Source organism: Chondrus crispus, genomic scaffold (genome assembly GCF_000350225.1).
Source record: "Chondrus crispus Stackhouse genomic scaffold, scaffold_5, whole genome shotgun sequence".
Lineage (NCBI taxonomy): Eukaryota > Rhodophyta > Florideophyceae > Gigartinales > Gigartinaceae > Chondrus > Chondrus crispus.
This window is the reverse complement of record NW_005179334.1, coordinates 1-27,163: the sequence shown is the minus strand read 5'-3', so window position 1 is coordinate 27,163 and position 27,163 is coordinate 1. Positions and strand designations below refer to the sequence as shown.

At 53.5% G+C, this 27,163-nt stretch overlaps 5 protein-coding genes; 2 read left to right on the top strand and 3 right to left on the bottom strand.

Annotated features, from left to right (window-relative positions):
- Positions 1 to 8,593: 8,593 nt before the first annotated feature.
- Positions 8,594 to 8,758, bottom strand: CHC_T00006684001 (hypothetical protein). Its single transcript, XM_005718815.1, has one exon. It carries the CDS (start codon positions 8,756 to 8,758, stop codon positions 8,594 to 8,596), a length of 165 nt encoding a protein of 54 aa, XP_005718872.1.
- An 8,925-nt stretch (positions 8,759 to 17,683) lies between these two features.
- CHC_T00006683001 (hypothetical protein) lies at positions 17,684 to 17,950 on the top strand. The gene has a single exon (XM_005718814.1). It carries the CDS (start codon positions 17,684 to 17,686, stop codon positions 17,948 to 17,950), a length of 267 nt encoding a protein of 88 aa, XP_005718871.1.
- A 679-nt stretch (positions 17,951 to 18,629) lies between these two features.
- On the bottom strand, positions 18,630 to 18,881 carry CHC_T00006682001 (hypothetical protein). Its single transcript, XM_005718813.1, has one exon. The coding sequence runs from the start codon at positions 18,879 to 18,881 to the stop codon at positions 18,630 to 18,632; it is 252 nt and encodes an 83-aa protein (XP_005718870.1).
- Positions 18,882 to 21,776: 2,895 nt separating this feature from the next.
- CHC_T00006681001 (hypothetical protein) lies at positions 21,777 to 22,067 on the top strand. Its single transcript, XM_005718812.1, has one exon. The coding sequence runs from the start codon at positions 21,777 to 21,779 to the stop codon at positions 22,065 to 22,067; it is 291 nt and encodes a 96-aa protein (XP_005718869.1).
- Positions 22,068 to 22,475: 408 nt separating this feature from the next.
- CHC_T00009077001 (WD40-repeat containing protein) lies at positions 22,476 to 26,976 on the bottom strand. XM_005718811.1 is given in 3 exon segments: positions 22,476 to 22,617; positions 22,618 to 26,655; positions 26,656 to 26,976. The coding sequence occupies 1 exon segment, from the start codon at positions 26,653 to 26,655 to the stop codon at positions 22,618 to 22,620; it is 4,038 nt and encodes a 1,345-aa protein (XP_005718868.1). The 5' UTR covers positions 26,656 to 26,976; the 3' UTR covers positions 22,476 to 22,617.
- Between the last annotated feature and the right edge of the window lie 187 nt (positions 26,977 to 27,163).

Genomic DNA, 27,163 nt, shown 5'->3' with positions numbered 1-27,163 from the left:
CGGATAGGAATCCCGAACGGTGACTGCGTTGAGCTTTCTGTAGTCGACACAGAACCGCATGGTACCATCCTTTTTAGGGACGAATACCACGGGGCTTGCCCATTCGGCCGTGGCGGGTTCGATTACCCCTGCCCGGAGCATGCGGTCGATCTCCGTTTTCTCTTTTTCCCGTGCGGTTGGTCCGGCGCGGTAAGGCGCCTGGTAAATCGGGCGAGCACCGGGCTTGAGCTCAATCCGGTGCTTCGTGGCCCCGATTTTTCCCAGCCGGCCGGTCCACATGTCCTTGAATTCGGACAGTACCTCGAGGATCTCCGATCGTACCTCCTCGTCCTCGGCACCGATGCAGACGTCCTCCTGCCAGGCGTTGGGTTCCTCCTCAGGGACGGCGGTGTCTTCCGGTTTATCCGTTCCAACCGCCCCGGGGTGCGCCTTGGGCGGCGTGGCTTGTTCAGCTCCGCCCTTGTCCGTACGGTTGTCGGCGGCTTCTTCCGCGCCATCCTTTGCGGTTGAGAAGTTGGAATTAAATATCCCTCCCCCTTCCTTAGCTTCGGCCGCTTCCGCGGCCGAGTCGCCAAGGGTCAGGATGTGAGTGGGCGACGGAAGAGCCAGTCCGACTACGGTATGCTTCGGGATGTGAACCGAGCGGTGCCCAAAATTGCTGAGCATTACCGAGAACGGTTTTTCGGGGGCAACATCCATGACCCCCTGTGCCATGAGGGTCAAATTCCTGTGCGCGGTTTTTGGGGAGTTCTGTAAAAAACACAGCCCCCCCACCGGCGTGGCGACCCTCACCATGGCCTGCGTCATCGGGGGAATTGTCACCCCTCTGACGAGGCGGATCTTCCGTGACGGTGTGTTGGCGGGGAACGCCACCTGCTTCCGTTCGGGTTTATCCGACGGCGGTAGTTGTTGTGCGGTGCTCCTCGAGGCCATCTTGCGGTCGTGCCTCGAGGGGGTTGTTCCGACCAACGCCACGGGTGGCGCGTCGTGGAACACGACCTTCCGTTGCGGTGGGAGGATCGCCTTGACGTGGCGATCCAGGAAGGTCGTACCGAGGATACAGTCCACGGCGAGGCTCGTGATTACCAGGAACGGGACGCGCGCCACAAACTCACCGATTCGGACGAGCAGGGGGATTTCCCCTAGTGCCTTCATCGCGCGGTTTGACGCGTCGATGAGCGCTGGGCTCCGAACCGGTTTTATCGATGGTCGCCACGACTCGGCGACACACCGTAAATGGATGAGGTTCGGGCCGGCTCCTGAGTCAAGCACTGGCGTGATGGCTACCATCAACGCCTGCTTCTGACCAACCGTCGCGGAGATCTTGTAATTCTGCTTCTTGAAGAAGCAGATGGCCTGGACTTCCCTTCGGTTACCCGGCCGCGCTTCCACTGGCGCAGCCGGATCGGGGGTGCCTAAGCTTCTGAGGCTGGGCACGGGGAGAGACGTCGTCGCCTCTACGCGTCCTCCCCGGCTTCCCCCGGCAGCAGCAAGTCCTCGCGGATTTCGTCCGCGGCTTGCGCCGCGTGGTTTTCGGTAGGGCCGTGGTGCGGCTCTTCTACCACGTTCACGCCTGCGGGGGCCGTCGGACGCTGGTTTCTCCAAGCGGACGGCCCCTGGCGGTTGAACGGGGATCCCGGGCGGAGGCCCTGCCGGATGCGTAGCTTCTGGTAGTTGGCCTCTCGTGCCTCCAGAAGCTTAGCCCGCAGGCCCGCATCGGCAACGACGGGGCACGCCTGTTGTCGGTGCGTGGTGTCAAGGCAGAACCGGCACGGAGGCGGTCCGGGAAATCTCCCGCCGGAGAACCGGACGCGTGGATCCTGTCCTTGCCTCCCGTACGGTCCTGTGCGCACGTCGCCAGGGTTGGCGGGCGGAACCGGGGCGCCCGCCGTCGAGGCTGCCGGCGACGGATAATAACTCGTCGGTGGCGAGCTCATCGAGGTCGGCGTGGCAGTTTGGTCCGTCACGGCCACGATTTCTTCTTCAGCAAATCCCCCGGTCGTCGGGATGTCGGATGCCGACTCAACCGACAGCACGGGCCTCGTCCTTGCGGTGCGGTCAAATCTTCTAGCCGCTCCGGACGACTCCCGGGATGCCATGGCTGACATCCCCTGCCGGCGGGAAGCCCGATTTGTTTCCCCGATCGCTTGGGCGTATCGAGCCACGGATTGGTAATCCACATCCGGGTGCGTAGCGAGGTAATTGCGGACCTGCGCGCACGTGGCGGGAAGTAACCCCTCGACGAATAGGGACTTCAACCGCCGGTCGGAGAAAACCGTACCGCATCGGAGGGCCTTGTCCCAGACGTAGTTACTGTAGACCTCCTCCGTCATGGTCGAACTTTGACGGAAGGAGGTCACGTCACCAACCGCTTCGGAAATTACCTCATCGGTCGCATAGGTACGCAACAAAACTTGACAACCAGCGGGTACGTCCGGAGCAGTTCGCGCCGCTCCACGTCAACCGCCATGGTATTTCCATTGAGACGGGACTGGAGTAGGGCGTGACCCTGACCGGTGAGGTAGAACTGGAAGCACCACACGGCGGCTCCCTCGGTGATCCCGTTGTGGTCGCAGGCCATCTTGAGGCGTGCGAGGAATCCCAATACCGCAATTGGATCTTGACCACTGAACGTGTGGGACCTCATCTGCACGTCCAGTTTCTTCCGGTAACGGTTAATGTGCCGCGCTACTGTAGAGTCGTAGCGCGAGCTACGCCGTTCCAGGCGGTAGGTCTTGTAGTTTACGGCCTTGGTAAACAGGTCATTGAGGGGCCTGATTACCGTGGGCCGTTTCTCGTCGTTCTTCGGGGCAGCCCGGCGGTGTCTGCTCGAGCGACGACGCTCCTCATCCGACTCGGATTGGTAGTCTTCCGAGTCGGACGGTTCGTGCCGGCGCCGGTCTCGGCTTCTATCGCGGCGTGCCCTGTGGCCCCGCCTGCGAGAGTCTTCCGAACCGGATGGGTCATCATCGGAGGGGTATCCTCCCCCTCCGGCATCGCGGTATGGCCCGTGGCGTGCCTCGCGGTTATCGCGGTATCGCCAGCGGCGTTCCTCGCGGTCTTCATCCGTCCTGTGACGGGGGTCTTCTGCGTCGGAATACCGGGTGTATTCCGCTTCGGTCCTGTGCGTGCCTGGTGCACGTCTTCTGCTCCACCGGTACGGGTCCCGATTCTCTGTCTCGGGGAGCCCCAGGCGGTTGTCTGTCCGGCGGGGGTCGCCCGTACCGGCGAGTATGGGGAGGAAATTTTCTGTGGTCCTCCCTGTAGCACTGTGAACGATTGGGAGATAGATGGCTCTGCCCTCCGGGTGAGGGTCCATCCTATCAATCCCGGGTACGGCGCCGATCGGATCAGCGATATTAAAGCTTGAGTCCGGAACGGTTTCACGGCGCGGCGCCGGCGGCGGTACCGCGCCTCCCGTTTCGGTAAATGTCGTGGCCAGACGGATGGCCACGGCGGAGCTAACAGCTCCCTTTAGAGCCAATGCGGTCGGAGATTCGTCCTCCTCCGCGGCGAGCGCTGCCACCACCTCGTCGCGTACGAGGGGGGCGATCTTCTCGTCCAGCAGGGCGCGGAGCGCGGTGTCCGCATGCTCCGCCACCAGTCTTGGTGCCGTTCGGTCGAGGCAAACCTGGACGACCTGAGGTAGTTCCTCAGCGAGGAAATCCTCCATCCAGGTTTGTAGTCGCGGGAGTAACGCGTCGTACAGTACTTGTACGCGGTTCCCCCCACCAGCCGGTAGCCCGGCGGTGGTGTCCAAAACGGAAGGGGTCTTCTGGCCCCTGGTAGACGGCGGGCGTAGCACGGCTTCCGGATTGTCGATCCGGGGGCGCTGTGCGCCTCTGCCACTGCGGGTACTTGCTCGCCCGGAGGCGGTATCTTCTCCGGCGGAATCCGCACGGTTCATCGTCGATGATCACTGGCGATCGACGCCGTGATTTTCGACCTCTTTCAATCCGATCGGTAGTTGCTCGCGCTGGCAATCCAGTGCGGGCTCAACCTCTGTAGTTATTTCCTCCACAAGAGTACCAAAATGTGGTATAACTACCTTCGTCCCGGCCACTCGGAACGAGGGGGGTTAGAGGTAAGGGAGCGCGCGCCGCTAGGAAACCCACGCGAGCGCAAACCGTACGGAAGGACTCGAAAAGAGGGAAGGCTCACGTAGCCGGTGACGCGCAGCCGGACGGTGGTGTTAGATCCGGACGGCCGGTCACGGGTTAGAAGCCTGAGACTTAGAGGTAAAACCGGACGGAGTTAGCAAAAAGCCGCAAAGGGAAGGGAGGCGAGTCTACCCCCGTTTACTGGAACGGGGCAGGTGCCCCCGGTCTTAACCCCTAAGTGGGACGCCAGGGCACTTGTCCCGCTACAGTAGCTGTTACATACTGTATACCAGCTACTGTACTAAATTGGCTAATTTGTGCCATTAACCACTAATTGCTAATTACTTACCGGACGGGTCGCACACGTGTGCCCGTGGCCTCGACTGGCGCCAACGGTTGTGCCACGTGTACGCCGTGGAGGTACTACTGTGCTTGCAGAGGGCGCGTGCACGATTACTACAGTAGTAACCGTCCGTCTCGACGGTTCTCATCTCCCACCGGGGGTCGCGGTGTGGAATTGTACCACATACGGACGCACCTTCTTCTTCTTCATGAGACCAGTTTCGTGCTGGGAATTGGTCCTCATGAATCTTAACATGCCTGGACACTACAGTTGTCTTGCGTTCAATCAGGTACACTTTGTACTGATTACGGTCTAGACACCCAATAAGTATTCCCTTTTCGGCCTTGTCGTCCAGTTTTGTGCGAAGTTTTGGGGGAACGTGAGCCCACACAAGGCACCCGAACACCCTCAAATGATCAACCCTTGGGTTTTCCCCGCTTACCATTTCAAACGGCATCTCGGTTGAACTATTCGGCGAAATGAAACAATTGCGCAAGTCAGCAGCAACAGAAATGGCCTCCGCCAAGAACGTTTTCGGAAGACCAGCGTGTTCCAGCAATGCCCTAGCCGACTCAACCAATGTTCGGTTGGCAAGTTCCGAAATGCCATTTTGTTCTGGACAATAGGCCGCTGATCGGCTGACTTCAAATCCTTGTTCAGCGAGAAAGGGTTCCAGAGCCGTGTACTCACCCCCGATGTCGCTATGCAGAGTTTTTATACTGCACTCAAACTTGCGTCCGAACCTTCGCTGAAAGTTAATGAACTGGGAAGCGACGTCGCTTTTCTTGGCAAGTGGCACAACCCTTATATAGCGTGAGTGCTCGTCAATAAACGTGACAAAGTGACGAGATCCACCCAACGAAACCGATGACATTGGCCCGCAGACATCACTGTGGATCACGTCTCCTACTTTCTTGGAGTTCTCCGGGCGCGATCGCATTGGACTGCGGGAGTTCTTTCCTTTGTGACAAGGCCCACAAATACCGCACTGACCGTATGGGACATTTTTGTCCAAGCCCCTCACTGCTCCAACGCGGTGCATTTTTACGACGCTATCCGGGTTAGCATGCCTAAGTCGATTCGGTTTCCGTATGTGCCGCTACCTGCGCCTGGGAACTATGCAAATTTTTGTACTTTGAGGTTTCGTCTTGATCAAGGGAAACATCACGACAGTTGCTCCATGTGGCATTGAGGTAGTAGATCGAGTCGATTTTTCTTCCTTGCAAAGCGAGAATTCCATCCTTCATGACACGGCATCCGCCACCTTTTATAAATCGCGCTTCGTATCCGGAATCAGCAATGCATGATACAGATATGAGATTCTTCTTCAATCCCGGAACGAATAGCACATTATTTACCAGAACAAGTTTTTTGATTGATGGAGTTCTGCCATCAGAGAGGGACGAACAAACTTGGCCGTCTCCTGTGATACAAGCTGAGACGATGGCTCCATTTCCCATCACGATCTATCATAGGGGAAGACGGCGAATATTGTGCATAGGACCCTCCGAATTAATCATATGGTCACTGGGGCCTGAATCCAACACAAGGTTAGACTTACGAAACTTAGATGACTTTTCTGCATGTACATGCAGAACCTGAGGTGTCGGGGCATTCATCATGGTGCGCTCTTCAACCTTCACCGTTTCAGGCAATTCCATTTGCTCTGCTTGAAGATCCTGACATTTCTTTTGAGGACAATTACGTGCTATGTGTCCCACTTAGTCACATTCAAAACATGTACGCGTTTCAATGCGTGTACCTTTGGGATTGAAGCCCTTACGATGAGTGCCCCATTTCTTATTACCAGCCGCCAGAGCGAGGCCCTTTTCAATCAAACCATTTCTAGAGTATGATGTAGTACGGTTCACACGACCTTCGAATTCCTTTTCTTCAAATTCCTGAAGAAGTCGGGCAGAAGCTGACTCCCAGGTCAGCATCTCATTCACTGTTTGAGGGACTGCCAGGACTTGGCCATATGGAGATTTACTCTTATCTCTAAAGGATGCCAATAGCATGGCAACTTGCAAATCTTCCGTGATTTTGCAGTCCATACTGGCAAGGCGATTAAATATTTCCTCGAAGGTATCGATGTACTGAGGCATCTCTTGGTTGGAATACTCCACACAAGACAAGCGACTCTGCAACTGAACCCGAGTTGCTACATTCACGACTGCATATCTTTCCTTAAGACGGCCCCACATCTTGTAGAGATTCTTCTTTTCCAAGATACATACTCGAAGGGGACGATCCCCCAATCCCTGGACGATGATGGCCCGAGCCTGTGAAATGGCCAACTGAGATTCCGCCGAGAGCGTCAATGGATCATTAACTCCAACAACGTCTGCTTCCACAACGTACAGCAATTACTTGCTCTGCAATGCAGCCTCAGTATGGACCTGCCACTGCTGGAAGTCTTCATGCGGTTTACCGTAAAATTTGTGGATGCGGCGACTGTCCTCCATTTCTGTCTGAAGGCAATTGTCACGAAAAAAGTCACCAACACTGGGTGTACATAACCTGTTGAGCGGAGAACTGTGGATATACCCTTGAGCACAGTGTGAGAACCGGAGACTTCTTTTCTTTACTGATGATGTTCTGTCTCTGTCCATCGTAGCCGAGTGGCTACCTATTTTATACCCAAAGTTCCGCTTGCAGATTACCACAGAAGTGTGGGTCCGCGAAACCAGTACAATGTGGCTCAGATGAATAGTAGGAGCCTATACTATATTCTAGACACCTTAGTTCGCCTTGGAGCTCATATTACGAGAGAAGTAAGGCAACTTGTAAAGGTACTTGAACCAGCGTAGAAATCATTCCTCTCGTTAATCGGCCTTATTCAGGTACTACAAGGGAGAGGACCATTTAGATTCAGCGTAGAAAAAAGAAAATCAATTCGATCAGGTCTGAAGATATCAGGGCATACGAGAGAATATAAGGAATATCAACAGGCAGGACGGTATATGCGAGATGGGCTCAGTCACCACGAGACAGCAAACCAACATGGCCATTGGAAATCCAGTTTACCATGCTCGCCCCCGGAAGACCGCTGTATTTAACTGAACGACGAGAAAAATTAATCTCGGAGGCGGCGATTTACTTTTCCGGTATGAATACACCGCTTTCAAAGTTTGGACTTCGTCAGCTAGCGAAGAATGTTATGCGTTCCCATCAAAATTCTCCGACCATCAAATTTCCATCACATAGATAGGTTCAGGGCTTCCTGTCACGCAATGTGAAGAGAAGTTGGCTTAAGTCACCATGGTGCTTTATGCATACGACTGTTGGTTTTTGGCATCTAAGTGACTGTTCCTATCTGTAAGTGATGGGAATGATCTAGTATGCTCTAGAATGTTCTAGAGGGAATTTCAATTGCTTAGCGGAGAAATCGAACAAGCTCTAGTATCAGACCACTGTGGAAGCTTCTATAGCCGGCGTAGAAAGCTCTAGATTGATTAATTGGAAGTTAGGGGATAGACTCGACAAAACCTCGGGCATAGTAGCAATATAAAAGGAGCTCTCGGAACTGAGCCTCGGTCGGCTTGGAGGCACGAAAGTGACACAAAAAACTCTACACTTAACTTTGTTCTCAGACACCACTTAGGAACACCCCATCTGTTGCACTCGCCACAACGACGACGCCCCGCCACTCGCATATTCCCCTTCTCCTTACCCTTTATTACTTCTTTGACTTCTCCTCAGTCGTCAGGCGTTGACCCGCAAGGGTAGCTGTGAGAAATGAAATCCAGCTTAACTTTTCAGAAAAGCATTTCCGAAAACTTAGTCACCTGTATTCCTGAAATTTGTTTGCGTACAGTCTCTATTAACAGGGAGAAGCAGGTGTAGACAGGAGAGGTGTACAAATAAGGTGGATAACTATCTCCGCACAGCGTTTCACAAGCAATTATGCGGGTTACTGTAGAATTGCAGCTTCCGACTACAGTACATATCTTCTAGAGAAAATTTCTTACGTGCCCCTTTTATTTTGGAAGTTTTGTTACGTGCCCCTTTCTTCACCTCACTCCCGAACGATTTTCCAGTAGAGGTACACAGTGTCTGGGGCTTCGCAAGTTGTAGTGTAGTGCCCAACCTGACCACAAGCAGAGCAACGCGACTTTCGTTGAGGCGCTGCGACCCCCTGTTTCCGCCGTTACTTCGGCCGACCTGCCTGACTCGGAACTCTCCACGCGCTCATCTGTCTGGCAATAGGCAGAATCTGCAAATCCACGTTAATGTTTACTTGAGAGGCAAGGGCAGCAGCAGCAACATACTGGCGTTCAAGTGTTGCATGATGAAAAACAGTCGATGCCCACATTGTGTCCAGATGATTCCAGTGTGCAGACCCTCTAGGACGTTGGCATGCCGCTCGCGGAGATTATCAAACACTAGCACACGGCTAGGGGCTTGCGCTTTCGTTTCCCCTTTATTGCGTCGCAGGAGTGAGCGAGATTGAGTTTTCCCACTCTCCACAAGCCATTTTTTGCCCTGCGGTCTGGTTGAGCGTTGACAATGTATGAGCACTCCTGCGAGGGGCACTTTATACGCAGGCGTCTACGGTCTGACTTTTTTACCTTGTGAGATCGGCCCACGGTAGCGCACAGGGCTAAGGATGCCATCAAGATTCCGTGCTTGTCAGGGAATGTGCTCCCTTTGTTCAAACTCATTCCGACGACGCCCTCTTCACCTTTTCATCACTCTAGCGCCTCCAAGGAAAGGGGCTTGTATAAAGGAGCTTATGAAAGGGGCACGTAACAAAACTTCCCAAATAAAAGGGGGTACGTAATAATTTTTCTCTGTCTTCTAACGTGCGCCGCGTGAGGGATATAACGAAGGCGAAAAGTGTTCCCCTAAGTTGAGTGCGGACAGCACAACGTGAGCGAGCTCTCGACTTTGCGAATCTCAAGTAGTTGTTTCCGGTAGCGGTACCGTTAACGGTAACCACAGAAAAGGTGTTTTGTGGTAATGGTACCCCTACGGCTAACAATACAGGCTTGAAAATTGACAAGTACAGTACACGTGTGTACGTCTGGACGAGAGTGTGCCACTAAAATACCACTTCCTTTCGCGTAGTTGTAAATCCTCGTTGGCAGTGTACTGTACCATCCAACTCTTCTTCGTTTACCGCTCCATGCAGCCCTCGCTTTCACGTCAAGCCGAAGAACACACGGCCCACGTTCCCAAACCACTTCCGCTTTTCACGAGTTCACAACACACACATACACACACAAACACACAGGCACAACGCTTCCCCTCCTGTGCAACAACCTTTTCTTTCATTACAAACCTCAGGTTTGATTCTCCGCCCGCTACAATGGCTGGTTTTTTTCATATCGCAGGTCTCACCGGGACGGCTGAGCAAGCTATCTGTCTTATTATACGCCTCATTGAGCTACATAACGCCTACAAAAACAACAGCGTGCTGGCCAAGGACATGCTCCTAACCTACCAAGTACTCTCTTTCAATATCCAGAGTTTGCATGACGATCCATACCTTGAGTCCATAAAAGAACTACATCGCAGAATACTTAAGGATGTGCTTGACAGGGTTTCTACTTTCATTTCAAAGACTCTCGCCGATCTGGAGTTCGAGGAGGAAAACCCCCAGGGAAAGCTCCGCTCTTTTGCAACCGCGATTAGTGACAGGGATGTTCTGACGGCGCGCAAACACCTCGCACAAGAGCTTCGCATAGAAGTCATTCAAGCGAGCGCTCATCTAAATATCGTATGCGAAATCCGTTCCAGCAAAGTAGTATTCAAGGGCCTCGTGATGGCTCCATCCAACCCATCTTCAGTTTATATCGATTTGAATGTACAGCATGGCCTTGGTGCACAAGAGACTTGCCAGAGACAACTGAAGGCGGCTGTATTACGAACTGATGGCAATGATCCGATCGGGGCGTTTGCCGTGGGTGATGGCGGCGTTGGGAACACGTGTGCCTTTCGAGCGATAGCTCACGATGCAGAAGTGAAAGCTCGATATCTGGGCGGAGTCTACTTCTTCACTCTCGGAAAAGATGCGACTGTTGCGCGGATGATCCAGCAACTTTGCCTTGCAGTCAATGCGACCAATGGACACAGTATTTGTGAGAAGATGCATGAACAGACGGAAGTCGATGAGGTACTCTCATTGATGCTATCGTGGTTTAGGGACGAATTATGTCTTTTTATATTCGATGACTTGTGGGCACGCAACGACATTAACAAGAGTATTCTTCATCAGTTATCGACGCTTGGTGGCAGTGCAGCTGGTACGAGCGGGGAGAGAAGCAGGATCTTGTATTCAACAAGAGACGACAACTTGGCGTTGGTTGGCCATCGGGTCAAGTTCAGCGCGAGAGAAAGGCAAGGGGCCGAGGCGGAGAGAATCCTGTTGCGGGCTAGCGGGATGAGCCATGATGCAGTTCATAATGTGAGTTCGATAGAGGCGATTCGCGTCATTCTGGGGATGTGTGCCGGACTGACGTTGGTTCTGAATGTTGCAAGTACGAGTGTGCGGTACATGACGGAGGACCAAAGCGGAGATGTGTCGAAGATTTTGGTTTCGTACGTGGAGAAGGTGAAGGAGCGAGGAGGGCTGTCCGAGGAGGAGCCAGGTGATGGGTATTTATCGCTGAATGCGATGTTAAAGTCTTCGCTGGCGCTTTTAGAATCAGATGCCGATGGCGGTACGGACAGCATTGAAGTACACAGAGAGAGAGACGGGACGACTGCGTCTCCCGGAGCACAGCGTGCTCATTCACGACTTCGTAGAGTACGGATTCCACCAGCATCTTGTAGCCCCCCTCCAACATGGGAGACGCGGCTGCGATAGTTATGGGCCCAGGTGGAAGTTCCACTCCGAACAACCGCATCCTCATAGCTCCAAGGTTGACTGCCACAACCGACAAGCTCAAATGGCGCACTGAAGTCCGCCTGTGGACCACCTTCGTTGAGCTCTACGCCGATGGTGGTGACACAAGGTCAAAGGGGATGATGAGTGCTCTCGGCATCACCCTTTACCACGCCGTTGATGAAGCCTTCCGCTCAAACTCGACGGTGCAATCGCCGCTGGTATCCTGATGTTAAAGCCGGACAGAAACGAAGATCCCAAGCAAGTCCAGAAACGCGCAGTGGAAGCCATCATCCAGATTGTAGCCAAAGATTCAGCAACAGATAGTATCCGTAGACTCGTACAGATGATGCGCGATGTTTACTCCTGTAAACGCAAATCCGAAGAGCCGGCTGCACTGTTTGCAAGGCGTTTTCAAGGGTTAGCACTTAAATATCTCAATTACTGCCGTAGCTCTTCCACAGATAAGGACAGCCAGAACTTCGCCATGTTGCTCCTGGAGAACGCTGACATACCGTCGTCTGTCTACAGCACCATCGTCACACAGCTTGTATCCAAGGCAAACGAAAGGGGTCAGACCAACAACGATAACATTTGCCTCACAATAAAGTCAACACTCAACGGTATATCCGACAAGCCAACCAAGCAGTAACTGACTACAAGACATGGCGCAGTACCGGGGAACCTTATCTATCGCCCATAGAAGCCGACTATGTGGTCCTCAGCTATAAATTGATCATGAATCAGGTCAACAAGATAATCCATCACAACGAGAACAGTAATACCACAGACTGTGCTGAGTTCTCTATAACGCTCGAGGATGCAGCAGATGCGCTTTGCGAAGTAAGGGTTGATACTACTAACACAGGCACTCACACAGAGGCAAGCCGCCTACAAGGTACTCTTCTTGGAAAACGCTATGCTCCGTCCTCATACCAAGGCCCGGACAAGGGTTCCCGGACACACATACCAGTGGGTACAGGACCAAAAGCTAACTCAAAATGCCGCAGCTGCAACCAAACTGGTCATTGGTGGCGTGATCCGATTTGCCCGAAGTATGCCGATAACATGAAACACAATGCTGAAAAGAGAAAGTGACTCCATGCAGCAAGCCAGGATACCATACAAGACCAGTTGGGTCGGTTCGCCTTCCCCGAGTGCCAAGCATGTCACCATTAACGAAACACCAGATATTATCGAAAATAATGCTAGAAGGGATTCCAAGACATTAGACCAGCAGAGTTTATGGTAAAAGGGTCCGACGCGCTCCTGCTTGATCCTAATCCAATCCTTGACGAAGGAGCACCCACCTCTACTGGAAGTATTGACAACGCAGCCACCCTCTGCGATATACTTGGCATCCAGCTATATCTCGAACCACCTAGGGAGCATTATCTCCATGGTTGGGGACAAGATTGCCTTGACGCAAAACTGATCGTCTGCTCCTGGACGATCACAGTCCCGGACGTAAGAGGCCGACTGATTTCCCTTACTTTCGACTTGGTGCATGGCGAGTCACCATTGATCGTGGGCCAAGATGTACGGAAATACTGCAATACATTCAACCTTGCCCACCAACGCTACATCGAAATGAAACGACCAACCGATACCTCAAATTGTATCCTTTTCACATACCTTGTCCCCGGTGATGAAAGACTGCGTCTATACATTGCACCACACCCCTTGGTGAGAGTAACAACACTCCTCGCAACAACTCACTCTTCGGTCAAACGAATGCCACTCACCTTCTCCAAAAAGATACATCGTTACACACACGGACCAGTGGATGATATCAAGGAGATATTAGCCGATGCCGGTGTACTCGATGAATCGCTCGAGGCTGCAATCGAGAATGTTGAGACAGCATGCGAAATCTGCACCAGCAGCGGCCGGCCTACGTCGTCTAAGAAGGTATCACTGACCCATGTCAACGAAGCGTTCAATGAGGAGCTTCAAATCGACTTCACCTTTTGCGCTATACGCAGTAGCAAGCAAACCCTCATGCACATGACGGACAGCGGCACAGGATATTCCGAGATGTTCATCACTAACGACAGATCCATGGATTCTATAAAACACAACATTGAGACAGGATGGGTATATCGCCATGGTGCACCGACAGCAATGCGAGCCGCGTACGATGACGTCCGCGTGGCACCGCGCGGTCAGCTCACCGCAGAGCTTATGTCGTGCTCCGTCGAATCCATGCTCGAGGAACGACCGACAACTCCTGACAGCACCGACGGAAACGCCTCCCCAAGTACCTTGCACTTACGATTGCGCTTGCCAGGCACAGGTACAGCAGTCAACACTGATACTCCCGACTCCACAGCACTACAGCTCCCAACTCTCTTGGCAACGCAGAGTACCCCTGCGGATACTGATAACACCAGTCATAAAAAGAAAGGGGCCAGAGACGATGTTGGAACATACGCACAGACCGCATTAAAGCACGCACAGGATATCAGTACCGAATTACAGTCCAACCGCAAACACATTATGTCCGAAATTTATGATGTGATTGGCCCGAAACAAGTCACTGCCAGTAAGCTCGCTTTCGCCCCCCATGGATTTTGGAGGAAGCATTCAAAAATGAGCACGACTCGAACTGGGTCGATGCGTACACCACCGTTAACGACCACGACATCCCTCGTAATTCAAACGTGATCACCTCTCACGTGGTCTACAAAACCAAGACACAGGAGGATGGCTCCCACGACATGAAGGCCCGTATCGTCCCCCACGGGAATCGGGACGATGAGAAAGACGACATACGCAAGGACTCCTCCACAGCCCAGCTCAACTTAATCCGCCTTCTTCTCTCGCTCGTCACATTCCTGGGCTTCCGCCTTGCAACCGCTGACATAAAGGGGGCTTATCTACAAAGCAGCCCAATCAAGAGGGACATTTTTGTCCGCCCGCCACGCGAGGGGAGAGGCCCGCGGAGGACTCTATGGAAGCTTCTCAAACTCCCGTACGGTGTCGTGGAAGCCGGCCGCCAATGGCAGAAGACGGTCGAAGAGTGGATGTTGAAGGATTCAGGATTTGAACGAGCCCATGGACTGAGCCAGTTATTCACGCAGCGCGATCCCACTGGTCGCATCATCCTCCTCGTCGCGAAAGTCATCGATGATTTCCTACTCGGTGGTTCCGTCGCGGCAATGAACTGCTTCCTGGCTAAGCTCCGCTAACGATTTATCGTCGGCAAGGTAGTGGTGGACAGCCGTTTTCACTTTAACGGTTGCGAGATCAAACAAGATAGCGAAGGGAACTTCAAGATGTCGATGATCCGCTACGTGGAACGCATCAAAGCGATTTCTCTTTCACGCACAAGACGCAAACAAGTCAACGAGGGCTCGACAGAGTCTGAAATTAAGCAGTTCCGAAGTATCGCATGCACACTACTGTATCTGGGAAGCGGGGTTCTTCCTCAGGCATCTTTTGTCACGTCTACACTGCAACAGATGATATCCCATCTCAGTGTTGATAGCCTCATTACAGCCAATGAGATGGTGAAAGAGCTTCTCGCTCTAAAACCATGGGTCACATTCCGCCACCCGAAGAACATCCAGAAGTCTTCGTGTGCACATTTTCGGATGCTTCGTTCAACCAGAACTCGGCCAAGGACTACGGTCAATCAGGTGTCATCACTGGCCTACGCATCGTTACAGACGAAGCTCCAGATATCTTCCACGCGATTGACTGGACGAGTCACAAGCAGAGAAGAGTGAGTTACTATTCGTATGGTGCAGAGATATTGGCATGTCCCGATGGGGATGGCCGTGGATTCATCAAAACTGCCCTTAACTCAATGTTTGTAGCCTCCAACACCGGCAATGAGCTGCTGGTCGACTCATGCTGCCTGTACGACACCATTACGACGCCTCACGAGGGCAACGATTATCGACTCCGACAAACCGTTCAACGCATTCGCAACAGCTTCGAAGCTAGTGAACTCAACTGTATGAGATGGATCCCAGGTCCGCAGAACATAGCCGACGCCCTAACCAAGCGAAACCCATCAACCTATGCACTGCTCAATCACACTCTCACTGAAGGGACCCTCGCGGTCGATGTGTCATCTGGATATGTATTAGATTCCGAAACGTGGAAGTAAAGCCAACCTACGCTTGGCCATCGAGTCGCCTCCATTCTCGTGCTAACTACACGAAGGCGACTGGGGGGAGTGTGACAAGTGTGAAGGCCACCGATTACACGTCGGACACGATGCATAGATTTCCGCGAGCATCGATTGCCACGGACACGGATAACAAACGGGCACGGATAACGAACGGGCACGGTACCGCAAAGCAATGCAAAGCAGAAGAGGGACGAAGTCAGCGACTTTGAAGCATCGGGCAGGAGCTACACTCAGCGCCTTAGCATTAAGCGACCGTTAGCTTTTAGTTCAGCAAGCAAGTACTGCCAGTAACGGTTAGAGATGTGAGCAACACTAGCGGGTAGCGAGCAACGCGGTGACACTACATAAGCAGGCAGACTGTAGGTGGCTAAGTGAGGGAGAGCATCGAAGTACACAGAGAGAGAAACGGGACGACTGCGTCGCCCGGAGCACAGCTTGCTCATTCACGACTTCGTAGAGTAGGGATTCCACCAGCATCTTGTAGCCCCCCTCCAACATGGGAGATGCGGCTGCGATAACTGTACAGTTGTGAATGAACACCTTTCGAGCTGTAAATATTCATTACAGCCACGGGATGTCAAGAGGCGTGAGACGCACACAGTAAAGAACAGCTCAGGATCAGACGTGTAAGTTGCACTAGAATCTGACTGTACTCATCGGGGTACTTGCATTCGGAAAGAATGCATGTATGGATCGATGATTGATAACGTGTATTGGAGAAGGCGCTTGCATTCAGGAGGAATACAAGCGCAGTTCTATATTTATTACCAGGAAGGGTAATTAAATGCTAAAAGCTCGAAGTGAGCAAAACCGTGCTTGACGGTAAAAGCACGATGCCCGCAGGCTGACCTGAGCGCGGAGGGAGAGAGTCCAAAGACTCTATATATAGTTGATGGTTGACCCTAGGGTAGAAGGGAAAAAGGTAGTGACTTGACAGACCAACAAAGACTTACATTTAGGAGACTGGCAGTCTCCGGGCATTTGTGCTCCCCCACCGTGTTTGTAGAGTAGGACCCTATCAACTGCAACCACTTGTCCTTCTAACCGCTCGCCTACGATGTCGGGATCAGGATTTGTCACAACAGTACTGTAGCTTTACAACTGTAACGAAATCACATCATGTGTTCATTCAAGGGAATGAAGTCACTTAAATGAACCCCTTTTACAGGTCTGAATCGCATGGAAACTAATTTGGCAACCTCAAATAATGGCCGTGGCCCGAAAAAAACTCTTTATTCTAACAGTCAAATAATGTCCGTTAACTATTTTGGCAAACATAAACTATTTTGGCAACGCACTGCTTCCCTTTTTTGCCGCACTTTTCCGGAATGGCGATGATGGGCGGCTATCCATCGATATGGAAAAGCATATTACGTTGTAATTGCACGCCACAGCCTGGATTTTTGGCGGACAAGCAAAAGTAATGGGCTTTCGAATGGCGGTAAAAACAGAAAGGGCGGGCAGGTTGTAATCAGTCACAGAGCTACCAAGGTTAGCAAGTGGCGGGCGCGGATCTGGGTGACTCGGTTTCGGACAAGTGCGGCAAAAAGGGCAAGCAGTGGGTTGCCAAAATAGTTTATATTTGCCAAATAGTTACCGAACTGTTACACCTAGTAGTGTTCCTTCCAAGCATCTTCCCTCTCCCTGAAGGAACACTCCTTCCAAGCGTCTTCCCTCTCCTTCGCCGCGATGGCACCCCTGGCGCCCGTCCTGCACACCAAGTGCCCTCCCACCGTGTGCTTTTAGCGCCATGCCATGGCTGTGTCACTAAACTTTATGCATTTTCTGCGATGCTTTTGGAGTCTGTTTCGGGCAAGCAGCTCTCTGCTACCGACATGCGCGACACGTTGAGAGCGCGCGCGCAGGGCCAGGTGCAGTGCCTAGAGTGGTACTGTGAAAGCCCGGTTTGTATTCGCCGAACAAACATTTGTACCTGTTTGTTGCGTACTCGTGCTTTCTCCTCAGTTCCGCCGCGGGAAGTCGTACAGGGACAGTCTATCCCCCTCTGCCTTCTCCATCCTGGAGAAGCGCTGGCAGAGTCGTTTATTTAGGTAGCGCTGCCACTCTCCCGGCCCCCTCAGTCTCAGCTGCGGTAGGGAACACCTGTCCCCTGTGAGCCTATCCCCGAGCACATATGCGCCGCGTCCGGCGCAGGAGCTCTCCCAGCCATTCAGCGCTCGGGGGCGGCGCGACTATTTCATCGCCACGACCCGCGACGCCCATCCCGGGCGGACGCTGACATGTATGGTTCATCTACGAGAGCAGCACCCATGCGCTACTTGTGTTCATTGCCAATCACAGGCGTCTACGTCTCCTGGCTGCTACCCAGCCAGGTGCGTGGTGTTGCGAATTACGATATCGTACTTCTATCAGTTGGGGGCGGCTCCAGACGCAGCAGTCCCCCATGCATCGTCGGGCCGGAAGGCCGAGCGGTGGCATCGTCACAGGGACGCCACCAACTTCTGTTGACGAGGCGTGCCACTCTTGCGTACGTCCTGGATATGCTCATCCACAAGTATCGGCACGTCCTCTCTTAGCGATGTCAGAGAAACCCAGGAGCTTTCGCTACTGTCGAAACCTCTCCACTGGGTGAGCAATTCCACTTTTTCCCCGACTTGACGAATGTCGTGAAAGTCGCTCACAACAAGGAGCTCGTTCTGTTGGTAAGCCAATTGATTTCTGAGTTCCTCGGTTACTTCGAATTCCTTATTCCTGAAATATTTGAGCCTGCGGCCGTGCACTTCAGTTCTTTTCCCAGACAAAAGATCCTCGACCCTTTTGAAAGCGGCCTCGCAGCACAAAATCTCCTGCGATGAAGTTGATCGGACGTACGTTGGTCCGCGAATTGTGTCTCTGGATGTCCTTCTCACGTGTGGCGGGTGTTCGAGATTTCACGTCGCGGTGCATTTCAGCGAGGGCGCGCTGCGTTTTGTCAATTCGGACAAACCGTTCAGAGTGAACTTCATCAATCGATCGGACACGAAGAGAACCTCCAATCCTAGTCGTGACGGAGCGCAATGGTGTGTCTTGGGGAAGCCCAGTGAATACGTTGAGGGCACAGCGACGACCTAAGCGTTGCAGCGGGGATGAATTAAGTACCGATTGTACTACAGGTATGACATCAGGCCAGGATCTGTGCGGGAATTGGAATTCTGAGAGCAGCGCTCGCGTGGCACGTAACAGTTCGCGGCATACCACCTCGACCGTGCCATTGCTCTAAGGGCAATATGCTAATGTGAAGTGGTGAGATCCTCCTGTCTGCTCGCGCAAAGTTCGCACGACCTCATTCTTAAAGTGTGTTCCTCTGTCCGAAACCCAGTGGTAAACAACTCCAAAAGAAGCAAACCAATCTAGCAAAGCCTGTGCAGTTGTATCGGCGTCGGCTTCTCGTGTAGGACGCAGCCAAACGTAACCACTGAAGTCGTCTTTGAGAACCAGCACATATCTGAGGTCTCTTACTCCCTTCATCATGTAGCAGTAGTCAAAATGTAATAGAGCATTTGGCCTATCACCGTGTACGGCGTGGCCCATAGGGCGAGGAACTGATTCTCCAGTCTCAGTCGCGAGACAGTGCAGACAAGATTTCACGAAGTGTTCTACGTCTGCCATGACTTCTTTCCACCAGAAGTACGCTGTCACAGTTACCTGGGTAGTACGGTACCCTCTGTGCCCACCGTATCCTGTGTGACCAGTCACCATGATCCGTAGCCTCAGGAGTCTGTCCTGAGTAGGAACCCAGACCACTCCTCTCTTGTCCTGCCAGATTTCGTTGACCTTCTCAAAGCGGGAAGGGGGTTGCTCGTCGTGCTTCGCCTGGGACTTGATAATGTCGTCCGCTTTCGGCCAATCCAATTTAGAGTCCAGTGATGGAGTAATGGGAGCAACCAATAATGAACTCAACTTAACGGCTGGTAGTTTTCTGTTGGGTTGAACAGCCCATCGTGAAATCATGTCAGCCCACACGTTCCTTTCTCCTGCGAGGTGCTCAATGACGTACCTGAATGCGCTCAATTTTAAAGCCCATCGCATGAGCTTGCTCGCTGTATGCCGTGGTATGCCTGGGTTCTGCCTATGTGGATCAAATAGGTAGACCAAGTTAGCGTGGTCCGTGAATATCGCTACTCTTCTTCCCATCACCAAGTAGTCGTGCTTGCCCATGGATTCGACCACCGCAAAACCTTCCTTCTCTGGAACAATCCATCCATAGGAAGCCCCTGTAAAACTTCCGGAGAGGATAGAGAGCGGTTCATGTTCCTGCTCCTCAAGCGGCTTTTTTAGCTGCTCGTCCGGCACTTGTGTCAGGATTCCTGACCAGTGGGTCTCGGAAGCGTCAGTGAAGAGGCATAGCGCATGATCTGCCTTGGGGCGAGCAATTCTCGTTGAGCGGGCTATTTACCTTTTTATAGAGTTGAAAGATTTTGTCTTGCTCAGTCCCCCAATAGCCACTCAAGGATACTTTTGATATGGCGCGCTTGGTACGGGAACCTTTCAACCTTGTAAATGTTTTCGAGAATGGCGTGCAATGGAGCAACAACAGAGGAATATGCCGGTATGGAGATCTCATCCAGTTAGAGGCACACAAGAGCTGCTGCAGTTCACCCGCGTACGTGGGTTTGTTCATTTGAAGGATAATGTCTAGGTTTTTGGGGGCGAAGGTAACGCCCTCAGATGAGATGTCCCGCCCACGAAAACGGGCACGTCTAGCGAAGAGCTCAGATTTCTCCGCGTGTATCTTGAGACCGTAGCGTTTGCACGTGCACAGGAAAATATGAAGGGAACGAAGAAGATGCGCCTCGTTACGGCAATGTAGAAGGAAATCATCGAGCCATTGAAGTAGCTCGCGACGGAGCTCGTCTTGGAAAAGGCCCTGGGTAACTGCTTGGTAGTGATTACCAGCGTCAGTTCCGCCTTGCAGGAGCCTTCTAGGGGAGTAGACACTGAGGGGAGTTTGAATTGACATCATTTCTTGAGATGAAGGGTGGAGAGGGAGCTGCCAGTAGGCGTGGGCCATGTCAATTTTTGCGAAGCACGTACTTCCCTGAACTGACTGTAGGAGAGATTCGAGGTGTGGCATAGCCGAGACGATGGGTTCCGTCTCTGGGTTTGGGCCACGGAGGTCTACAGTAAAACGGAAACCCTCTTTACCGGGTTTCGCCACTGCAAGTGCAGGACTTGCCCATTGAGAGGTGGGATTTTTGTATTTCGTCTGTCGCGAGAGGGAGAGACACACGCAAGCAGGAAGACTTTCATTCAATGTCGTTTGGAACGACCCTATTATACATGCAAGGACGGACTATCTGTATCGCTGTCGAAGTGAGTGGAGTAGCGTAGGCGTGCAAATTCAAGTGGTGGTGCCATTGCTGTGGAAATAAAGAGTGGCAACATTCGGGCGACTGCAAACCTAAAAAACATATTTGAATTACTATTCCGCAACGATGATCCCCTTCCAGCACATTTGTGGCTTTCGCCGAGTACCCCTGAGGGGTAGTCGATCAAGTGCGACCGTCGCTTGCTTCCGCCATATTCCGACGACACTGATGTTGTGCCTGAAGAAGTGAGCTTCCTTCCCTCGCCCACAATGACCACGTGTTGCAAGCCTCAACGTGGAGTGAGGGTCGCTGCGGGTGGTGAGCATGGCCCCGTTACCGTGCGTTTCGCCGCCGAGTAAAGTGACGGCCTGCCTGGAAGGCATCGCCCCTATCAAGCCTCTCGGCCGGCAGACAAGAAGACGGCGCGCCGGGTGCGGAGCCGCCCGGCGGGGGCGCGCGATCAAAACGGGCGCGCGCGGCCACCTGTTGCGCGCCAAGGCCTCCCCGCGCGACTGCTGCAGATTCAAGCCCCATTTTAGCTTACCCGGGCCGCCGTCCGCCGTCTGCCGTCCGCCGTCCGCCGCGCGTAACTGCGCCCTCTCTCCACGTGCTTATTTCGCCGCGCCCCACGCGGGGCGCGGCCGGTCGCAGTCGCTGAGGTGCGGGCGGATGGCGCGTGCCGGCGAGTTGGCGCAAATCGCGCCGCCGTGCGTCTTCTACGCCGCACGTAGCATGGCTGCAGCTCCGCCCGCAAACGCTTCCCGTTCAAACCACGCGCGACTCGCAGCGCAAGCACCATGCCGCCCTGCTTCCCGCTCGTGCGCAGCAATGCGCGCATCCCTTTCAAAGCACGTGCGTCCGAATAAGCGTCGCCGCCGCCGTTGCGCTCGCCCTCACCCCGACGCGCTGTGCTTCCCTCCCCCTTCCCCCGCTCTCCCTTGCGCGCGCGCGCGCCCGTCGCCGCCGCACGTATGGACAGCGCTCGAGACCCCGCCGCGTTCTAGTCGCGTGGCGGACGCTTCCCCGCCGCGACCCGGCTTGCAGCAGCAGCGGGATGGGGAGCTGGGGCGCGCTGTTGTCGCCGCTGGCGGAGCGTGGCGGCGGCGGGGCGCAGGCTAGACAAACTCATAGAACATCTTTCGTCGTCTCTACTCTCGCTCCTACTTATCCGTCTCGCTTATCCGTCTCGCTGGTGGCTGTGATCAGACAGCTTATCGCGGTCGGTCTGTCACTGGAGGCCGCTTGTGTTACCTGTGCCGGCCAGGATACTTTTCCCTTTTGCCCAGTGCTTTTCTCTCACAGTAACCGATGCCCCTTGCAAGGACGGTGTTCGCAATTGGAGTGAGTGACGACGCTGACGCTCCGTAAAGGGAGAGGCCCAAATGTTTAGTAAAATTGAAATTTATGGTAAAATTGAGGAAAAAAGTTGGCCTCGTTTAAAAAGTTGGCCTCGTTTGCCACTTGTCTCCTCACACATGTGGACCTGTGCACGTGGAAACCTGTGCACCTGTGCACGTGGACACCTGTGCACGTGTACCCATCGCCTCTTCAAAGTGAGATTGGCCCCCGCTTTGACCCGGTCTGCAACGCTTCTCAACACACCGTTCATTCACGAATACCTTTCTATCTTCACTCGCCTGCAACTAATGGCCAGCTGCCTGCACATCATTGCATTGCACAAGATATTAAATTGAGCACAAGAGCGCACGATGAACGGAAGCAGGTCGCTAGTTCATACATACACATACATGGACACATAAATGGATTGCAACGTCCGTGAGGCGAGCTTCTCACGCATTCACAAATCAAAAACAAAGCAAAAAACCCTCAACGCACTACGACTGTCACGGGCGGCAAGCGGCCATCGCACTTCGATACTTACTTACACCACTAGCTTACACCACTAGCTTCATGATAGCAACCACATTGGCCGCCGCCCTTGCAACTGCGACCGCGTGATCGTGGTCTATCTGCCAGCCTGCTACATGACTCTCCAACTGGGCCAAGACGGCCTCAGACCCATCCTCTCGCAATTGCACAATTCTTCCCTCCCTTGCAAATATTTGTGATCTTCGTCCTGCGCGGGAAGCAGTACCCAAGTCTGCCGTCTTCAGGAACCGAGCTGTGATTTCTTCCCAATCCTCTTCCCTCCCGGTATGAAGTGTGATCCCTCTCTCCACGTCCCACACCCGCACGCTCTTGTCATTCGATCCAGATACCACACGTCTTCCGTCCCCACTCATCGCAACGCTAAGCACCGGACCCGTGTGTCCAACTAACGCCTCCCCGACTTGTGCTCCCGTCTCCACGTCCCACACCTGCACGCTCTTGTCCCCCGATCCAGATACCACACGTCTTCCGTCCCCACTCATCGCAACGCTACCCACCCAATCCGTGTGTCCAACTAACGCCTCCCCGACTTGTGCTCCCGTCTCCACGTCCCACACCCGCACGCTCCCGTCAAGCGATCCAGATACCACACGTCTTCCGTCGCCACTCATCGCAACGCTAAGCACCGGACCCGTGTGTCCAACTAACGCCTCCCCGACTTGTGCTCCCGTCTCCACGTCCCACACCCGCACGCTCTTGTCCCACGATCCAGATACCACACGTCTTCCGTCCCCCCTCATCGCAACGCTACACACCAACCCCGTGTGTCCAACTAACGCCTCCCCGACTTGTGCTCCCGTCTCCACGTCCCACACCCGCACGCTCCCGTCAAGCGATCCAGATACCACACATCTTCCGTCCCCACTCATCGCAACGCTCCACACCGACCCCGTGTGTCCAACTAACGCCTCCCCGACTTGAGCTCCCGTCTCCACGTCCCACACCCGCACGCTCATGTCATGCGATCCAGATACCACGCGTCTTCCGTCCCCACTCATCGCAACGCTACACACCGAATCCGTGTGTCCAACTAACACCTCCCCGACTTGTGCTCCCGTCTTCACGTCCCACACCCGCACGCTCTTGTCCCGGGATCCAGATACCACACGTCTTCCGTCCCCACTCATCGCAAGGCTACACACCGACCCCGTGTGTCCAACTAACGCCTCCCCGACTTGTGCTCCCGTCTCCACGTCCCACACCCGCACGCTCATGTCATGCGATCCAGATACCACACGTCTTCCGTCCCCACTCATCGCAACGCTACACACTGATTCCGTGTGTCCAACTAACGCCTCCCCGACTTGTGCTCCCGTCTCCACGTCCCACACCCGCACGCTCTTGTCCCCCGATCCAGATACCACCCGTCTTCCGTCCCCACTCATCGCAACACAAGTCACTCCCGACTTGTGACCGCGGAAAATTCTCAATACTTTCCTCTCCGACGTACTCCACAGCCTTAACGTCCCGTCTTCATATCCCACAACAACATTCTCCTTCCTCTCACAGAGAGTTGCGCAGGTGGCGCTTGACACGCTCGGGTTTTCTCCAGTCACTTCGGAGGTTACACTTCCAAAGCACATTCCAAAATATGCCCTCAAACGCCGACACATTTTGCGCCTGCTTGCTTCAAGATCCCCTGGGCCCTGGCTCTGGCTCTCCGTTTCGAACTCGCCTTCTAATTGACTGCTTGGGTCATTGGCCCCTGGGCCCTGGCTCTCCGTTTCGAACTCGCCTTCCAATTCAACCATCTTCGTCTCCTTCTCAGCAGATTGCGTGAAAACTATTACTTTTGCCCCTCCCCCCTCCACCTGACATCCATACACTTCACCACTGGAATCCATGCCCACTTGAATTTCAAAACCGAAATTTGGCAGAACAATCTGCTCCACCATCTTTCCATCGGCTCGCGCTACACACTCACTCACAGGCCGCACCCACGGCCGTGGTGCGTATCTCTCAATTTCCTCCAGCATTTTTCGCACACAACTTGAATCCCGTGCCTTGTGCTTCACTCGCCCATATAGTTGAAAGTAAATCCCGGCACTGTTTTCACCACAAAACGGTACACTCAGTCGCGCCGCCCGCATCATCAAAACCATTCCATCCACTGCATCCTCATCTGCCCGTCCCATTCCCACCTTCCCGCTTCCCCTTTTCCCCTTCAAGTCTCTACTCAATCCCTTCACAGCTTTCTCGTATTGCCAAACCCCGCCTCTCCGTATCACTGTCTTCACCCATCGCGCACTCAAAAATAGCCTCTTCAGCTCCTCTACACACCCACCCTGCTTCAAAACACGATATATATTCTCGAAAACATACTCCTCCCGTGCGCTCTTGCCCTCTCCGTCTCGATCCTCACTCATCGCAAGCAACCCTCCCCCTGCCCGGCACACATCCGCCATCTTCTTATACCACTCTTCTACACCCTCATTCTTCTTCGCTTCTTCCACCGCGAAATCGTGCGTCAGATCATGCACCCGCAACCCACCACAATCCTTCTCATACTGCACTTCTACTAGTCCAACCCTTTCCATCTCCTTTGCACACCTTTCCGTCCGCTCCTCGTCCATCTCCCACAAATCTCCAACCAAACTCAAAGGTATTCGGTCTTGCTTCTTCATAACGCACAGACTCCGGTGCATCTTTCGAAACGAAAATTCACCAACTGTCTCCCCACTCCTTCCCACATCGGCCTCCAGGATATCTAGAGACGTATGCAATGTCCCATCCAACGACGAATATCCGTCCTTCGGACTCTCCCCGCGAATCGTGTTACGACTCTTCATCTTCGAAAGGTACGCCCCCCATGCTTCTGATACTTCTCCCTCCCATCTTTCCCTCACGTACCTCACGCTCGTTCCCGCCACGTTCAGCGCAAGCGGCAATCCGCCACACATTTTCAGTATTTCACCCACGGCTTCCTTGCATCTCACATCATCCACTTCCTCTCCATTTGCCTCACTCGCGTGCACAAGCATCTCGACTGCTTCTTTCCCTACCTTCTCCCTCGGCTCGAAAGCAACCCGCTCCCCAATCTGACGCAGCTCCTTATCCCTCGTGGAATACAGTAGTCTGCTCCTCCTTCCCCCGCTGCCCCCCGCAGTCTCAGCCAGAACAGACAACTTTTGAAGGATATTCGCGTCTATATCATTCACCACCCACACATCATCAATGATGAACAGGCACACATGACTACAAAACCACGCTTGTACCTTCGCTAACACCCTTTCAAACTCGCTCTGCTCTCGCATTTCCACAGCCGTCTGGTTCCCACCGGACGCTTCCACAATCAGACACAGTTCTTCAATCAGCCGTCCCACGTTTCCATCTTTCCCCAACAACATGAAGTACACTCCTCCCGAGAACTCTGCCATAATCTCAACGTCGTGCGCGATCGCTCGTAGAGCACATGTCTTCCCGACTCCGCCCTGTCCCACTGCTGTCGCACCCACTTGCTTGTTCCTATCTCTCCGTAGCACAGCCGCTTTTAGACGCGACTCACACGTGTTTGGTAATCCATCGCTCCCCCGAGAATCAAGCTTCACACATATCGACGCAGGATTATGTTCGGCTCTTATCGACGCCCTGAACATATTACCCGTGCCTCGTCTGATCGACTCGACGGCCGTGCGAGTATCGATGCCCGTGCTTGCTTGTACAATACGTTTGTGAAGGCGGTCCGCTTCTTGCTTTCGCTTCTCTAGGACTTCTCTATCTCCCATTGCAGAGGCGAACGCACCGAGTCTCGCTTTTGGGTCTTTCGACTCTTTCTGCAGCTCAGCGAGGGACTTCAATATGAAGCTTGAGATGTCCGCGATTTCACGTCGGAGCAAGCCCGTGTGCTGCGACGACGTTCCATGGATCGGCATCTTTTCAAGCTCCGTGATGTCTCTCTGCAAGTTGGTGTACGCGGTGAGCATTTCGGTAGAGAGCGTCTTGTTTTTCTTGTAGGCTTGGTGTCGAGCGATGAGACTTGCGATGAGGCGGACGACTTGCTCAGCCGGGCCGGTGAGGCCCAAGATACTGCATGGATCAGCCATGGTGTCTGGGATTATGGGGTGTTGTTCGGATTCGAGTAGGTGGCGGTGGCAAAGCGGCGCTTGCTCTTCTCAATATCTCCCTCTCTCCGAATCTCTTTCTCTCTTGTTGTTGTTAGTCGTTGTTCGTCGTTGTTTGTCGTTCGTGGTCTTCTCGCAGAGGGGGCGGGGAAGGTTTGCTTCCACTCTTGGCGTTGCGAATATGTGCAGTACGTTCAGTGGGCTACAGCAATTTTAGGGCATGTGCCCGCTTGACAGTGATTTTCGGAGCGATTTCCTACATTCATTCGTCAAGGGAGAGGGCGGCGGTTGTGCGGATTGTTGCTGCGGTGTTGGCACATCGTGAGTTTAGTAAGGCTGCTCTCGCGACGCACTGACAACAATTTTACGACAGCAACGAGGGCTGCAAGGGACTCCAGGGAGGCGTATGATACAGTGCTGTACTCCAGGGGCTTGTCCAGTCCATCGGTAATACAGTACAGTACTGCAACGAAAGCCGTAGGACGATACG